Source organism: Olea europaea, unplaced genomic scaffold (assembly GCF_002742605.1).
Source record: "Olea europaea var. sylvestris unplaced genomic scaffold, O_europaea_v1 scaffold1038, whole genome shotgun sequence".
NCBI classification, from domain to species: Eukaryota; Viridiplantae; Streptophyta; class Magnoliopsida; order Lamiales; family Oleaceae; genus Olea; species Olea europaea.
In genome coordinates this window covers 1-17,393 of record NW_019227716.1, presented here as the reverse complement: position 1 = coordinate 17,393, position 17,393 = coordinate 1, and the positions used below count along the sequence as shown (strand labels likewise).

At 36.1% G+C, this 17,393-nt stretch overlaps 1 protein-coding gene across 2 annotated transcripts; it reads right to left on the bottom strand.

The window, feature by feature from the left end:
* Window positions 1–19: 19 nt before the first annotated feature.
* Window positions 20–13,635, bottom strand: LOC111372839 (mitochondrial substrate carrier family protein B-like). Of its 2 annotated transcripts, none has more exons than XM_022995254.1 (7): window positions 13,184–13,635; window positions 12,129–12,305; window positions 11,893–12,042; window positions 11,463–11,564; window positions 11,265–11,335; window positions 11,095–11,162; window positions 20–1,287 (listed from the first exon to the last, which is right to left on the bottom strand). In XM_022995254.1, exons 1-7 carry the CDS (start codon window positions 13,406–13,408, stop codon window positions 1,271–1,273), a joined length of 810 nt encoding a protein of 269 aa, XP_022851022.1. In that variant the 5' UTR covers window positions 13,409–13,635; the 3' UTR covers window positions 20–1,270. The 2 variants fall into 2 exon arrangements, with proteins under 2 accessions (XP_022851022.1, XP_022851021.1); XM_022995253.1 differs by lacking the exon at window positions 20–1,287 and adding an exon at window positions 5,164–5,850 and having other exon boundaries at window positions 13,184–13,630.
* Between the last annotated feature and the right edge of the window lie 3,758 nt (window positions 13,636–17,393).

Sequence of the window (17,393 nt, the reverse complement as noted above, 5' to 3'; positions counted from 1 at the left end):
TTCGACCAAAGTTGACATGAAGTTACACCTTTTCATTTTCTTAGTTTTACACTTAACCAATTTTCGGTTAATTTTTTGAACCAATTCCAACACTAATGTAATTGAGAAAGAAATCCTGAAGTGACGGGAGAATTCGTAAAACTGTTCTGTCTATGAACTATAGAAAGAAAGAAAATAATAATTTCAACCTCCTTTGGCTTGCATAGTTTTGGAGTGATATCTTGGGGTCAGCATTGCTCTCATTTTTGACCTTGCAGTACAAATTTAGGTGGAAATTCCATCATATTCTGGGTAGAAATGTTGGAATTTCTTGTGATCAAAGATGGCAAAGATAATTTTTGTAAAGCAAGGAGAAAGCTACAGGCTGCCTAATCAGATAGGCAATGGATAAATTCTCTTCTAAATGCCTAAAATTATTGTAAACTGGTGGACTGAGTTAAACAGTATTGGAGAGGGCAACATGAAAATCTAACTTCTTTTCTTCCTTATTCATAACCAGTTCTAATTCAGCCCACATATAGAAATAATTAAGTATTTGGCAATTTTAGAATTATATGGTAGTTTTAGAACATTTTCTTCATAACAAAGTTTTGTTTATTGAAGTCTTGCAATTACTATCGTATAGGATTTTATTATGATATTTTGAAATTTCCTCATAAATAGAATTCTATAGTATTGGATAAATAGGACCACACGTCTTTGGAAAGTCAGACTTGTTGAAATGAAAAATTGGTGTTCTCAATCATATGCCTAAATTCTCAGCATTCCATGAGAGTCAACGAGTCTTTGATGCCTAGTTCTATGGTATTCATCAGTGAATCAACATGAGGTTGTTTTTTACTTTCGTGTTCTCATGCATCTATACACGCTACCCTGCATCAAGTACTGTTGAGTCCAACCTTGGAAACATGCCCTTATGGACATCTTATCTTACTGGACAGCCTGATACATGCGATATATGGTAGTTCAAGGGAGAAAAACTTGTCAGAAAGAAGAAACTACCGCTAAAGAATCCTTGTAATCTGAAAAATGATCTGGTGTTTTATCTGATATCAGGAAGTTGCTTACCTTAGCATGCCATGTAGTGTACTGCCTGCTACTTTGGATTCTTATGCACTTGTGGCATAAGGGGCCTGACCATGTAAGTTTTTGAGCTTCAAGAATAAGCCGAGCTCAGAGACAACTTAGAAACTTCAGAGAAATATTATCAACAATAGAATAATATCATGATCATCTGAGAAGAATTGTGTTACTTCGAAGGGCAGGTACCTCATGATTTTCTGGTTTCTGCAGGAATTAAGAATACATTATGGGCATATTTGGTTGAGAAGATTGGATCGAATTAAGAGAGAATAATATATTAAAATCTTGAAAGTCAGTCCTATCTTACTATTTCTCAAACATGCCCTATACATTGTCAGTGAGGACGGGATAATCAGCAGCCCAAGGAGTAGATGAAATAAGTAGAATAACCATCTAAACCTCAGGATGCAGATTACCTGATCCTCATACAATACAAGTTGTGGTTCAACCGAAATGAATAGAAGTGGAAAACGAGAACAGACTATTAGTTTCATGCAGAAGAGGTTAGTTGATAGACCATATGCATGGGGAGAGCAATTTATAATCCTTGATAAAGCTAGCTCATAAAATTCCTCAATTACAGGGTGATATGCTGTAAAGAGGCTAGTAGTATAAAGCCATTATAAAATGTTGTCATCTCTAATCATCGTAGTCGATTCTGTTCCCTGCTAACCAATGATATGGAAAGAACCTTACTTTTCTCAGACAACGATCTTTCTTCCTTCACTGCTTTATCAACAGGACCAAATTGCTCCCTTACTCGAAATTCATAATATTCTGAGCAATGTAGAGATACAGAAGGATAAATAAATAAATAAAACAAGATATCGATTTGTCCCCTGTAGATTAGTCATTAGTATTCCAGAAGGTATAAGGACACCATTATCGGGAGTGCGTTCTGTCGTGCCAGCTTCCCACTCAGGTCCTGCTGTGCTAAAAGCAAGGGATCAATTGAGACCGACCCAAATAGGGGAGAATTTTTCATTGTTCTAGCTCATCGTTGTGCTGATCCAAGAATTTTAAGCTCCATGAACTCGTACATGCAATTAGGAAAGGGAAAAGGCAACATTTGCATATTATAGTACATCAGTTTTAATGATCTTTTTTATACATTTTACGAAATCTATTTCACTTGGTAACCGGAAGGCACAGAATTGGTCCTGAAACTGCTAGTTTGGAGACCGGCAGGGATTATTGTAAGTATAATTAGTTTCTCGAAATACAGGAAGACGAAGGACCGAGTCTACAAGATTCAGGCTAATTCACAAATTCTCCAGCCCTCAACATAGGAAAATTCTGAGACAAGGGAAGTGGTCAGAGACTCAGAGGGATGTTGATCTGACACGTACAGAATTTTTTAGAAGGGAGTCAAAAGGGGATAACTGAAAAGTGTCTCATTCACCAAAGACCAAATGACTATCAAACCTGATTCTTATGCCAAGATCAGTGAGAGTGTAGGCAACGTTCCCACAGAACAACAGAGCAATTTGAAGCTCATGTGGTCCTTTTCTTCTGCTTTCTATCCAGGAATACTAATCTTTTACGGCACATTTGGTGGTGCTGTATTGGACACGATTAGAGAACATGGTTTCAACTTATTGTTCCTTAATGTACTCTTGTGCTATCAAATCCACCTTAAATTGCAATTTTTTAGCAATTTGACATCAACCAACATTCCATATAGAAACCTTTCTAGATATCTTTGCTCAAAAAATTAACCACCACTAATATAATATTTTTTTTCTTTCCAAAACAAGTGCAGAACCATCATGTGTAGATATGGATTAAAGAGATTGAGCTCACTAGAGTTCACAATTAATGAGAACTTCATGAGGTTTGAATCTGATACAGACAAGAAGATGGAATGTGACTTGTCCTATAGCCACGCCGAATGTACATAGGGCGAACTCTGCAATGCTGAAACGAAAAATAAGTTGCTCTGCCTTCCAGTTCAGCTAGGTTCATGAAAATTGTGCACTACATCTTGATGGTTTTCCATCTTTTAATTCAGCTCGGGTGGAGATGTGATGTGCACTTTGCGATTGTAGATGCCTGGCTGCCTGCATTCCTACTGCAGGGGGATTCATTTGGTAGTGTGCATGGAGGAGCCATACTTTGAGAAGTGACTATGAAAGTGATCAAGAGCCAATATCTTACATAAACCATGTTGACAATGAGCGTTACAAGGTAAAACAAAGGGTAAAGTAAGAATACTTTTTAGACGGGTTAAGTTCAATTTGGTTCTTATATCAAATGGTGGTTAAGTCGTACATTTCAGTCTCGAAGTTTTATATTTTCTAATTTATTTCTCTATTTTCCACCCATATAGCGTTTCAACTATAATAACAGAGAAAGAAGTAAAACCTTTTCGATTATTCTTCCACTACTGCAAACAACTATGAAAAGATTATCTTGGGAAAGCAAACATTCATTAATGCATGGCTGAGATTACTAACTACTTGACAAAACACATAACAATCTTCCTCGTCACTGTTGTTCATAATCATAAGTCACATAATACCTCTCCTGTCATTGAATAATCCTACGAAATCTTCTTCATTNTCTTCCTCGTCACTGTTGTTCATAATCATAAGTCACATAATACCTCTCCTGTCATTGAATAATCCTACGAAATCTTCTTCATTTAGCAATGCTTTTATTGATTGGCATCTGATGCGACTTGCAATAAATAAATCACTCACGTCAAATTTACTTATAGAGAATGATCTTTATCAAATAAATCTATCACATCTTTATGATATAACTAAAGTTGATGTATCAGAAGTCCCTAAATTCCCTGAAAATATCTGATAATTTATTCTATCGGTCAAGGATGCATGTCGAGTTGTCAATAGACTAAAAAACACATTTGATACACTAGAATAGATCAAATAAGACGTGATTAAAATGAAAACACAAGTGACAATATATTTCATTCATCATGTCGAGCTTTAAACCAAGCTCGAGCCTTTCAAAGAGTAAAATTATTTCAAATACTCGTAAGGCTTAAACCAAAGTACATTATAGTTGGCCCCGTCAACTTTTACCACCTTTTTTATTTTCTTCTCGATTTTTATTTCTTAGCTCTTCCATATTTTCTTCAAAATCAAAGAAAATATTTTCTTTAGGGTAGCATGATTTTATTTTCTAAGAAATTCATTCTCTCTTTCTCTCTCTCATCTATCCACCAATAAAAAATAAACAAGTATAATAGTTTCTTGGCTAAAAATTAAATCAATCAAACACACTTAATTAATAATTTCCATACAAATAAGTTCTAGGCAATTTTTCTTTCCATTCAAATTTTATACATACAATCAAACAAACCCTAAGTGTCACCTAAATTGATTTTATAAAACCAATTATTCTAAATAGCATTACTTAAAATCCAACCTACCACTCTGCAGGCCAATTTGTGCATGTATTTTGCACAAGTTTATTAAAATAATGCATAATTAACTATTTAGCTTACTAAAATCAGGTCCTGAATTCGTTTATCCCAAAAAATCAGTTCGCCTACCACTCTTTTTACACACTGACAACACACTTCAATAACTAGCCAATTTATAAGAGGTCAAACTTGTAGAAAACCCTCTTTACTTCTATTAACAAGTTACTCTATACATTTACGGCATGTTTGGTGGTGGCGATTACCATACTCAACATTAATATGGAAGCCGAAGGAAAAAAAACTAAGCTAAAATGTCTCTTTTATTAAAATTGTCCAGTCATACATCATAGCGTATATAAAACAAGCACTTAAAAGTTATTTAACAAACAAGTTTAAATTTAATATTTGTAACTCAAAGCAAGTTCAAGCTTGTGTTATAAAGATCTTCATTAGTACTAAACACGACTAATCGAGTTCAATTCAAACTTTACTCATCTTAGTCAAGCTCCATTGCTCATCAATTTAACAAGCATATGCTATACTAAAAATTCAGGTCAAGCGAAGAAAGTGGATAGAGATACAAATAGATATTCAGATGTCATACAGATTACAAGAATTTCAACCTAGGTGGAACAGAGGGATTGATCAAGTTAAAAAACTCAAAATGAAGCAGAAAGATATTACAAAAATTACTTTGAATGTTTTAGCTCACTCATTAGAGCCTTTGTATCACTTTCTTTATATAGCCATAAATGAAAACTGATCTCAGAATATCAAAGAATCAGTTGGCAAGAATCAATCTATACAGGATTAAGTTTAAACAATTGAATTCAAAAAATAACCATCCTCAGAAAATGCAGGAGTTAACTGCCACAACTAATCTGTAGCTCCATCGATACAAAGAATGATTTGAAGAGAGGTAAGAAATAAATATCAGGTGCAACCACAAAATTTTATGATGATACAAATCATCAAAGATGAGAATGTCCCTAAACTAGTGATAAAAAATGTATTAAAAGTAATACAATTGACGTCAGGCACGACACTGAACCTTGTTGATTCCTGTCTAAAGCTGGAGAACGACAGGTTGTCAAACTGATAAGAGGAAGATAAGTAATAGAACGGCAATGATGACTAGGAATTGATCAGCCCATGCGATAGGAGTTTCTTCAATGTTTCATATGTCATGAAAACGATCCCTACACCTGGAACAACTTTATAGTATTCTGGCATGATTCCTCTATATAAACCACGTAGGCCTTCCGCACGGATAATGTATCGAAATGTCCCAAGCAATCCAGTATCATACACACGGGCCCGCCCAGCAACCCCTTCCAATTGCATTCTTCGCCTCACAAGATCCAAAGGGAAAGTTGCTACAAAAGTATTAAGGCATGGTTTAGGGAAACACGAACACAAGGCCAAATATTGAAAAATCAATCACAAATTGGCTAGTAAATTGGAACTTGTGATCCACATTTATCAATTACTTGATAGATTCTAGTAAATTTCATTTTGTGTATGTTAGGGACATCAGCAAGGGTGCTTAACACAATCATATTCAACCTTTTTGTGTGGACGGAACACTCAGATTTGATCATATTTCATAACTGTGTTTTTTGGGTAAAATCTTCTACCAGACGATAATATGATAATTAAGAGCCTCATGTCCACATGCTGACCCTCATATTTTCACATTGAACCCAGCTAGACCATACAAATCCAGAATAAATCCAAGTATTTTACCCTTCCATTACTTCTCCAAAAGTGTCATATTATCAAATTATACCAGTCTCCAAAACACAATGCCAGGTTATCCAAGTGCAAACAAGAGAATAGCTAATAATCTTCTATGTAGAGGTACAACCAATTATGATAAGGACGTCTATTTTTTATTTATTTTTAGTTGGACTTTATTTATATTTTAGATTTTATTTATGCAATTGGGCTTATGTTGGCTCAAGCCCATTCTACTTAGGGTTTTAGTCTTTACTATTTAAACCTAAGTGCGATGTAATTTCATTAGTTTTGTTCAATTAAATAATATTTTGGTGGTTTGTTGCCTATGACTTCTCCTTTCTCTCCCTTCCTCTCTCCCCCATGAATTTCTACTTCTCCGGTTTCTCCCCCCATTCTCTCCGGTTCTCCCCTCTTTCTTGCTTCTTCTTTTTATTTTTTTAATTCGTCCTGCATCAAATTTGATATCAGAGCCTAAACTTGGGAAATCTCTCATCTCCAATCCAAAAATCTCTTCATATTTCTTTCCCAAGAACTTGTGGAACAGCACAAACAAATAAACTTTTAGCATGAGCAGCTAAGTTATTATTTTTCCAGCTTCTTCCTAGTTGTTCCAAAAAAAAAAAAAAGTTACTGTTCATTACTGTTACGCCCAAAATTTCAGTTTTGCATTTTGTCAATTTAAAAAAAAAAATGATACTGTTTCCAGGTACTGTTCACCCGCGGGAAAAAAAATAAAATCCGAGTTGTTATGTTACTGCTGTTGTTTCCTGCAAACCTTAATCCACACATAATCAATTATTAATCCAAACAGCCCATTATAACACCCAATCAAATATTATAGTCTCCAAATCATTTAACCCGTTACTCAGACTCAATCTACATCCATATAATCATATGTAGCTCAAGTCCTAGAGGCCATTATCCACATCTCATATTCAGCCCAATAAGGCCATTACATCAACCCAATTATCCAATCCGGCCAATAACCCAATCCCCAGCCTATTTATCACATATTTAGCCCAACTAACCCAGCCTACTCTCTACGACCCAGGCCCACTCCCAAAACACTAACCCCAACTGGCCCATCTCTATAACAGGATCCAAACCCCTTCCCATTTGGCCTAATCCCAAATATCCGACTAAGCCCGATTATAATCAATCCATTAACATCAAATACCCCACAGTTTCACCCGATTTCTCTCTCACAACCACTCTCTTGCCGCCGCCGCCTCTAATCACCATCACGCCACTACTTCATTATCTACCCAGGCATCTAGAACACTACCGTTTCATCGCCATAGGCCACCACCACCAACCTAAGATCATACACTTCCACCAAAGTTACCACACTCGTATATTTCCTCGTCCATCTCAACAATCTAAAAGCCACAATAACCACACTCAGTTTTACGTCCACACTAGAACCAGCACACGTTACAGTCAACAGGGGTTAAAACCATTGGACACGAAGGGAAGAACAGAAGCATAGTTGGGACTTATAAGTCGGCAATTCAGATCAATCGGCATACAAATAATCAAAACTAAACAACGGGAAGTCCTTGATCTCTATTTTATATTGGTTTATACTACTGCTTCATTTTTAAAATTGCATCAATTAAAATCTTGTGCTGCTGTTATCGTGATAATTTTAGCCTTAAACCCTACTTGATCGAAACCATTAATCGAATTGACACCAGTGACCGAATTGACTTCCATTGATCCCCACTTAAATTGATTGGGGAATTTGACTAGTGTGTTGACCCTTGCTCTGCCATTTTACATGTACCAGCAGTATTAGCTTATTTTGGATTTAATTAATCCCAATATTTAAAATTAAATAATAATAAAAAAATTGGTACAAGTTATTTTTCATTGCTTGCACGTATTGTTCACTGATCTCATCATAGCACATCATTTAGCTGGTATTACATTGCATGTAGTTGCGTAGTGGTCGTCTTGTCATCTCTATTTCCAATACATTGACCATGGATCCATCCCAATTTGATGCACTCACTAGATAATTAGCGCAACTTGCCACTAGCCTATCGACTGTCCAATCAGATATAACTGCTACTCGTGAGGAAAGAAAGACCCTAACTGCTAAGTTAAGCAATTTTAAACGAACCCCTCGTTTGACTGACACTAATTCTGAAACATCTCATAATAGACAATATCATTGTGAACAAAGTGATCAAGAATATTTTCGACGCGATCTTAGGAATAGGGATCAGGTTCATGAGCGAGGACAAGGCCATGGTCATCATGGTGCTCATTCTCTTCCTCGTCGTAAGGAGCGTTTCTTTAGAGACATTGACTTAGATATTCCTACTTTCGATAGTTGCTTAGATCATGAAATTTTTACCCAATAAAACACCCTTACACAAGAGAATCGGCTAGTAACTGAGTACATTGCTCAATTTGAGGAATTTCGAGTGAAATATCATGTCGTTGAGGATGAGGCTCTGACTTTAAGTAGGTTTATACAAAGTATACGAGATGAACTTAGGCGTGAGCTTTTCTTTCGAGGCATCACTACTCTTGATCAAGCTTACTCTTCAACTCAGGACTACGAGTTACTTATTAGTACCGCATATGAAAAGCGTGATCACCATCGTTCACCCATCTCATTAGCGTCATCTCATCATAAGTCTATCATAGAGCCTTCCCAGTCTAGTGTTCCTTCCCTTTGGATAAACAAGTGTAAAGGTCGTGATAGCCCAAGGTCATCTTCTTCATGTAGTAAGCGTAATGACAATCATCCTTCGATTTCATTGGCTCCACTTCCTCCTGTTAAGTCCCTTTTAGGACCTCCCCCATCTAATATTCCTCCAATTTTGAAAAATAAGGGTATAATTTTTGAAACTCCAAAGACTTCTCACTTGCTATGCATCAGCTGTAAGGACTTTGGTCATATCCCTTCCAAATGTCCTGACCGAGTCTTAGTCATAGAAGAACGAAAGAATGCAATAGAAAAGTCGTTAGAAGATCTAACATATGACCCTAAACTTGAAGATTTTGATGATGATAGTGAGGACACCTCCTTAGGTGGCATCCAAGCTCTTCTTGGGACTCTAGATTCTGTATCCCATGATTTCCCTAGTCACTTTTATAGAACCTAGTTGCCTATGGTTAGCACTAAATCGAAATTTTCCACTGCAGACCAACTACAGGCTGATGGTCAAAATGAAGTCATTAACCATAGTCCTAGCAATTTATTCAAGTCTCTAGTCCAGAAAAATCTTGGGAATTGGGACTTGATTCCTCCAACTGTTCAAATTACATATAACAATCCTGTGAACTGGTCTTTAGGTCTAAATTCCTTTGAAGTTATTCATGGTTGTGAACCTAGAAAACCTTTAGACCTTATTCCCATGTACCCACATGCTAGTGTGTTTATTTCAGATGAGGTAGTTGTATCACATTTTCATAACTTGCATGTTGAGATCAATAAATAACATGACGCAAGTAATGCTTTATATAAACTTCAAGCTGATTCGCATAAACGATATTTTGAATTTAATATTAGGAATTATGTTATATTACAAGCTTGAAGTGCTGGTCCTTTAAAAATTTTAAAGCATGTTGGTTCAAATGCACATATCATTGCCTTTTTATCACATTTTGGCTACCACTCTGCTTTAAATATTGAGGACTTCATTACTTACAAACACCATGTTACTTCCTTTGATGATCTATTTCTACTTAGCTTTATGGACCCCCAACTTGATTATGTCGATATTTCTACTTCAATACCGTCTATCACAGCACACAAAGATAAAATTGATGTTATTTTAGATGAACGTGTTGTATTGACCAATGATGGTAAGATTCGGTACTTCCTTGTTTGTTGGGTAGATCGACGTGCTTCTTATGCTCCTCATCATATACAATCATGTGAAAATCGTGAAGATGAGGTGCATGAGTATTGGTTATTTGGAGTCTAGTATCAGTACTTGGTTAGAAGGAAAGATCGCCCCCTTGACGATCATATTCTTGGGAATAAGCTACAATTTTCAGTACTATCAATCATGAAATTTCGTTACTTGATTCGTCAGAAAGATCGTCCCCAGTGGCTTGACTTGACGCATTTGGAGTATTAGATTGACTGTAGCCTATACTATCTATCAACTCGACAGGGTCGAGTTTTTCTCCCACCTCGGGAGAGTTGATGAGGACATCTACTTTTTATTTATTTTTAGTTGGACTTTATTTATGTTTTAGATTTTATTTATGTAATTGGACTTGTGTTGGCCCAAGCCCATTCTATTTAGGGTTTTAGCCTTTACTATTTAAACCTAATTGCGATGTAATTTCATTAGTTTTGATGAATTGAATAATATTTTGGTAATTTGTTGCCTATGGCTTCTCCTTTCTCTCCCTTCCCCCCTGAATTTCTACTTCTTCTCCGGTTTCTCCCCCCATTCTCTCCAGTTATCCCCTCTTTCTTGCTTCTTCTTTCTATTTTTTTAATTCGTCCTGCATCAAATTACACTTAAAATTCATGAAAAGAGGGAAAGTGCAAAGAAACAGAAGATAAAAATAGCAAACAAGCATATTGGATGCAAAAATTACTGCACTGGTATCCACGTAGCAATGAGAACGGTAAATACTAATAATAGTAAATTTCAGGCATCAGTATCAAATACATGTTATCTTAAACGAGTTAAAAAGATGAGAAATCAAATCACTTTAAACAGCTCCAAACATAGAAATTACTCACCCATTAAAGGCATCACATAATGAATGTGTAAAAAAAAAAGAGAGCCTCCCCTTTCACCCTCTCTCTTTAAAAACGCCCCACTCACACGGTAAAAATGGCAGATGTCTTTCTAGCTACAAGATAAACTACATATATACTCGTCAAGGGAGTCACCACTCACCTGTTGATGAGGCAATCCCAGAAAGACTGCCACAAGCAAGGCTGACCACAACAGTAGAATCATTGGGCCTAATAGAGAAGCAATAAGTCGTTCTTAATAATTCAAAGGAAGGACAAAAGAAATGACTGGGAACACTAGATGCATCAGTCCATCAATGACTACACACTGACCTTTGAGAATGCCAATAAGATCTCAAGGTCTCATAAACAGAAAAGCTTATGGCTATACTGGGTCCAACACCCTGCAACATGCAGAGCACCTCAGAGATTAGAAACCAGAAAGTAAAAGAAAAGAAAGAGCGACAGAAAAATATCTGTATTTTAAGTCACCAAATTTAGTCATACAAGGTACCAAAGCAGGAGACATACCAATAATGTTGCTCCAAGTCCTTTGTACAAACCAAAAAAACCTTCATCTCTGCAAATAGTTCGAACTGCATGAGAAATTCCCTGGTAGTATATTGCATTTCTCTGCAAGCTTTTTAAACTAAATTAGTCAAGGCTACTGGCAAACAAAAAAAATATCAAACTTCAACATATGAAAAAAGGAAAATGAAAAGGTAAAAGGAGAAATGAAAAAGACAAGTGAGCTGCCAATGAAAAACTGGTTTGGCTAGCACACCTAATGCTTTTGGTATTCCATATGCATGTGTGATAGTATCTTGATCGGATACTATTTTATTTCTGTTTGTTTCATATATGTCCCCAACCAAGTTTATTGGGAATGAGTCTTGGTCGTTGTCCTCATTTATGTTAATAATTTCTTTCAGTTGTTCAACATGAAGTATTACTATGTTACCTGTGCAGCAAGCCGTGTCCTCACAAGATCTAGTGGATAAGTGGCAGAAGCAGCTGTTATTCCTGACAAACCACCACCCATAAAGTGCATAAGAATATCCGCACTTGCATTTCCCCCATGACCATCCAGTCCAGGGATGGATTTTAAAATCTGCAAAGATTATGAAACCAGTAAAAAGTATAGTAAAAACACTTTACCTAGATCAAAACTGTAATCCGCATCTCATAAAAACTCACACTTTTGTAGCGTTCGTATGCATAGAAGTTGACTGAAGAATAAGGAAGTCGATGAGCAATCGTAACCAGATTTCCTTTCCAGAAAGCTCTAAAACCTTCTTCATTGACAATACGTGATGCCTCTTGCCACATACTGGGCTTACTCAATACTGCAACACCTGAGTGCATGCCTTGTACCTAAGAATACATTTTTTGATTAGATTAAGCCAACGTTTGACAAATAAGGGGAAAAAGAAATAGGCCACTGAGTATGACATAAAAATTCAAACGATTGAGGTGGATTAAAAATGATATGAAAAATCACACGATTTGCTTTTTGTATATTACGGTAAACAAAGGCATTGCTAGCAGAAATAATATTTTCAAAAGCAAGAAAAAAATCCTCGATAAATTCAAATGTATTTGTCCTGATTACATTATTAATACAGGAAAAGAACCAGTCAGTTCTGAATCTTGGAAATACTAATCAATCTTACACAAAAACTTTAGAACGTTACATAAACACCAATTTTTCAATCAATTCACAAGGTACTCTACAAGTGCCATTGTTTATTCTTTTCTTTTTTTTCTCTCTCCTTCTTCCATCTTATTTGTATCACTTTTGCAATTAGGATATTTTTCTATTATAAAAATCATTAAAGTTAATTACTACTTGCTGTGGGTTACTAGCTCATCAAAATTTAAAATGTTACTCTTTGCTCACTGAATTTTGCTATATGTTACTGCTTACTTTTCAAAATTTAAAAGGCTACACATTGCTCATCCAAATTTGAACAAAGTTACTCATCAATCACCCGTATCATTTCCATCAGTGTTACCATCCAACAGCAAAGTTCAGTACGCAATGAGTCAGCAAGTAACTTTTAAATTTCGGTAAGCAAGCAATATCATATAGCAAAGATCAGTGAGCAAGATCATTGAGCAAGTAGTAACCTCTAGCAAATTTTAGTGACCAATGATTAAATGATCTCAAATCGCTTCACAAAAGTAAGAAACAAGAAATAAAGAAGGGAAAAGGACGGATTTTAGACCAAACAGTTTCGAAGTCAAAGCACCTGAAAGAGAATGGTGAGACGAGAAAGAGGCGCAGTACATGTCTTGCTGAAAGCTCCGGCGACACCACCGGCGAGGAGATGAGGCATAGTACCAATCTGGGATATATGCGGCGGATCCTGCTGCTGCGGCCGTGAATGGTGGCGGTGGAGAAACTTCCTGGTGGCAGCACCACCACCACCATCCACCACTCCTCCATGACTCGATATTCCAACCCTAGCTTCCATTTATGAAATTAAATTCAACTGATTTTTCAGTTGTATTCGAATTCTATTGCTGGATCATCTGGAGTTCGTGAATCGTGAGTATTTAATTTGTGGAAATTGAGTTTGCATTTTCTGTAGGTTAGATTAGAGAGAGAAACCGTACAGAAAACCCTGACAATCTTTGTTTAATTATTACTATCGATTTTGTGGTGGGAATATTACTTCGAATATTTCTCTCTTTCATGCGTGGGCGTGGCATCATAAAGCAAAGCCTAATTAATGCAGCCTCACTCCTAACTCATTAAACCAGTGTAAGTGACAAAGTACATGACTACAAGACGATTATAGCGGTTAATGATTGTAGCACTTTTGGTTGATATTTATCGCTTGTCTAGTCTTAATCAAAATAAAATTGTTACGGTTAGAATTTCAAAAGTAGAAACAAATATTGACCGTAATTTTTAGAATTACCAATCCCCCCATGATTTTAAAAAAAAAGGTTAAACCCTAATATTAAGGGTCCCTCACTATCCCTATTCTGGAGCATCGCGAGAAAAGTAAATCGCAGGTTATGACTCCAAGGGTACAGGGTGGAAGGCTACTTGTACACTTGCACTTACCCAAAAGCCAAATTCATATTTCAGAATTCGAACCCTTGATGCAGCAGCCTCAAGCAAAATTGGATTTCTCCACCCTCCCATTTTACCACTTGGAGATGTGCCCTGGGGGCCCAATCCCTCCATGATTTTTAGCTTGTATAAGGGTGTGTTTGATAGGAGGCCAATTTCATGAAAAATGGAATTGAAATTCCAACTTTTACTTTTAAGGGTGTTTGTTGTCCAAAATTTTCACTAGAATTCAAATTCCCACTTTCTTGGCACATAAGCCGAATTCCAACTTTTCCTTGAATTGGAGGTGAGAATTTCAATTCCCGATTATTGTAGCGATTTTTCTTTTTTTTGATTTTTTGATTTTTTATTTTGGCAATGAAAACAAATTCTAAAAATTATTGTAAAAAATATTTTCATTTAATTGACAATTTTCATGTAAAACAAAGTCAAACGAACACCAAAAAATAGATGATTTTCTTGATTTTTATTTTTATTTTTTTGGCAATGAAAACAAATTTCATCCTCAATACCAATAAATTCTATCCCTTTAATTGATAATTTTCATATAAAATAAAGCTAAACATATTAATTAGATGCCTCAAAATTTGGTCAAAGATTGGAAGATTGTGTGTTGTCTTGGTTTAGGAAAGAACCATTAGAGCCAAGTGAAAAAGGAAACGAATCAATTGCATGCAAAATTAAGGAAATAATATTTGGGCGTCAGATTTCTTTCTTTTACGTGGTTTTTCTTAATTTTCATATTTTAACCTAGTTTTAGGGTTTGACTCGTGTACTATAAATATGTGGGTCTTCTTTCAGTTTAATTTAAATCAAATTGCTGTGTCATTGTAATTTTCTTCATATTGTCAGGTTTAATAAAATTCATCGATCCTCTGTTTAGTTTCTCTTTTTTTCTTTTTTTACTTTACTTTAATCTTGTTTTCGTGGTACGATTTTGAATATTTCATTATTGTCATTAAATCTCAATCTTGCATCGCCTTTGGGATCAACAAATAGTATCAGAGCACAAATTGCAGGTTCTTCGTGATTTGGTTGAGATTTTTCAAGAATGAATTCGTTGAAGTATGAAATTCCGCTGCTGGATCGTAATACAAGATTTTAGCTATGGGAAGTAAAGGTGAGGGCTGTATTGATGCAGATGGATCTTGACGATGTTTTGCTGGGTTTTGAGAGGATGCCAACAAATTTGTCTATGAAGGAGAAACAATGGAGGGATCGAAAGGATCTAGCGCAGATTCATCTTCACTTATCCAACAATATTTGGCAGGACGTCTTGAAGGAGAAGACGGTGGCTGCTTTTTGGCTCAAGTTGGAGCATTTGTGCATGAAAAGAGTCTAATGAGTAAACTGACTCTAAAGCAGAAGCTGTATTCTCATCGCATGACGAAAGGAGGGTTACTATAGGACCATCTTGCTATGTTCAAGGAGATTGTTGCAAATTTGGAAACGTTGAAGGTAAAATATAATGAAGAGGATTTGGCCTTGATCCTGTTGTGTTCGTTAACTAGTTCTTTTTCGTTGTTTCGTGATACTATATTGTATAGTCGTGACACACTGACCATTGAGGAAGTATATGACGCCCTATTCTCAAAGGAGAAGATGAAGTTGTTGGTTAGAGATCCTACATCTAGAGGTGAGGATACCCTTGTTACTCATGGTGATAGATGGAGGGGTAGCTCGAAGGTGAGGTACAACAATGTGTATTGTTATTACTGCGAGAGGAAATGACACATTAAGAAAGATTGCGACAAGTTGCAGGGTAAAGGTGATTTACATGCAAGTCATGCAGGCAATCAGGTAACGAAACTAACATTATTGAGAATTTTTCGGATGATGGAGATGTAATGTTGGCTATATCTGATGGGGAATCCAAACCTGGGGAATAGATTCTGGATTCTGCATGTTCGTATCATATGTGTCACAATAAGACTTTGTTTCAAACATATGAGACGGTAAAACAAGATGGAATTGTCATGGAAAACAACCAATCCTGTCGCGTTACATGAATCGGCCGGATTAGATTGAGGCCACAAGACACTTGATCGGGTTTGCAATGTTCCAGACTTGACAAAGAATCTCATATCATTGAGTACCCTGGATGCAAAAGGGTATAAATTCTTTGGTGGAGGTGGAATCTTGAAGGTCCAAAGGGGTGTCCAAGTTGTACTGGAGGGACAGAAGAAGTCTCAGTTGTACATCTTGTAGGAAAACGCAGAACCAGTTAAGAGACATTTGGACAAGTTCAGTACTGTGGTGGAAGTTCAGTTTGGTACAATACCTCTTGTGGCGAGTTCTGAGTTGGTTAAGAACACTGTTAGGGAGAGCGTTAGTGATTTTGCTTTACCACCAATTTCAGGTGATACACTGTGTTCAGTTGCTAGGTTTGGACTCATGGAAAGTAGGTACGGTGGTGACAATAATGTCTGAAATGCTTTAGGGGACGTTGAAGGTGATAGTTCTAGCAAGGGGCCTTTTTGATCCAACATGTGGTATGATTTCTGTTACAGGGTGTGCTTCGCCACTGTTTGGTCAACAGTAATTTCTCAATGGAATTTTGGGAACCCGAGATTTGGGTTCCGGTGTCGTTTGTGGACATCGTGCAAAGGACGATGGTTTTGGTTATGGAGAGTTTGGTTACTGTGTTGAGAAGATTGATTATTTCGATGCAGACAGATTTGAAATCTTGAAGTTCTGTTTATTGTATCGAAATTTCGAGTCAATGTGGAGATTGTTAATTAGGTATCTCAAAATTTGGTCAAAGATTTGAAGATTGCGTGTTGTCTTGGTTTAGGAAAGAATCATTAGAGCCAAGTGAAGAGGAAAAGGAATCATTTGCATGCAAAATCAAGGAAATAATATTTGGACGCCGAATTTCTTTATTTTACGTTATTTTTCATAATTTCCATATTTTAACCTAGTTTTAGAGTTTGACTCGTGTACTATAAATATATGGCTCATCTTTTAGCTTAGTTTAAGCCAAATTGCTCTGTCGTTGTAATTCTCTCCATATTGTCGGGTTTAATAAAATACATCGTTCCTCTGCTTAGTTTCTCTTTTTTTTTCTACGTTACTTTAATTTTGTTTTCGTGGTGCGATTTTGAATATTTTATTATTGCCATTTAAATCTCAATCTTGCATCGCCTTTGGGATCAACAAAATGAACACCAAAAAATACTTTCATTTCAATATTTTCCACATGGAGAATCATACCAATCAAACACAATAATTTAAAATTCCTAGAAAAATAATTTTTAGGCAATTCAATTCACTGAAATTCATTTTCTTTCCACTCAAATTCCATATTTGCAATCAAATGGATCCTAAATGACAATTGACATGATGTGGTATGCATTCGAGTGGTCAAATATTGACGA

Coding starts and splice junctions, on each gene's coding strand:
- LOC111372839 (XM_022995253.1), bottom strand. CDS start 13,408: ATGGAAGCTAGGGTTGGAATATCGAGTCATGGAGGAGTGGTGGATGGT. Junction 11,336..11,462: donor GACTTGGAGCAACATTATTG/GTATGTCTCCTG, acceptor TGCATGTTGCAG/GGTGTTGGACCCAGTATAGC. Junction 5,851..11,094: donor TGGGATTGCCTCATCAACAG/GTGAGTGGTGAC, acceptor ATACTTTTGTAG/CAACTTTCCCTTTGGATCTT.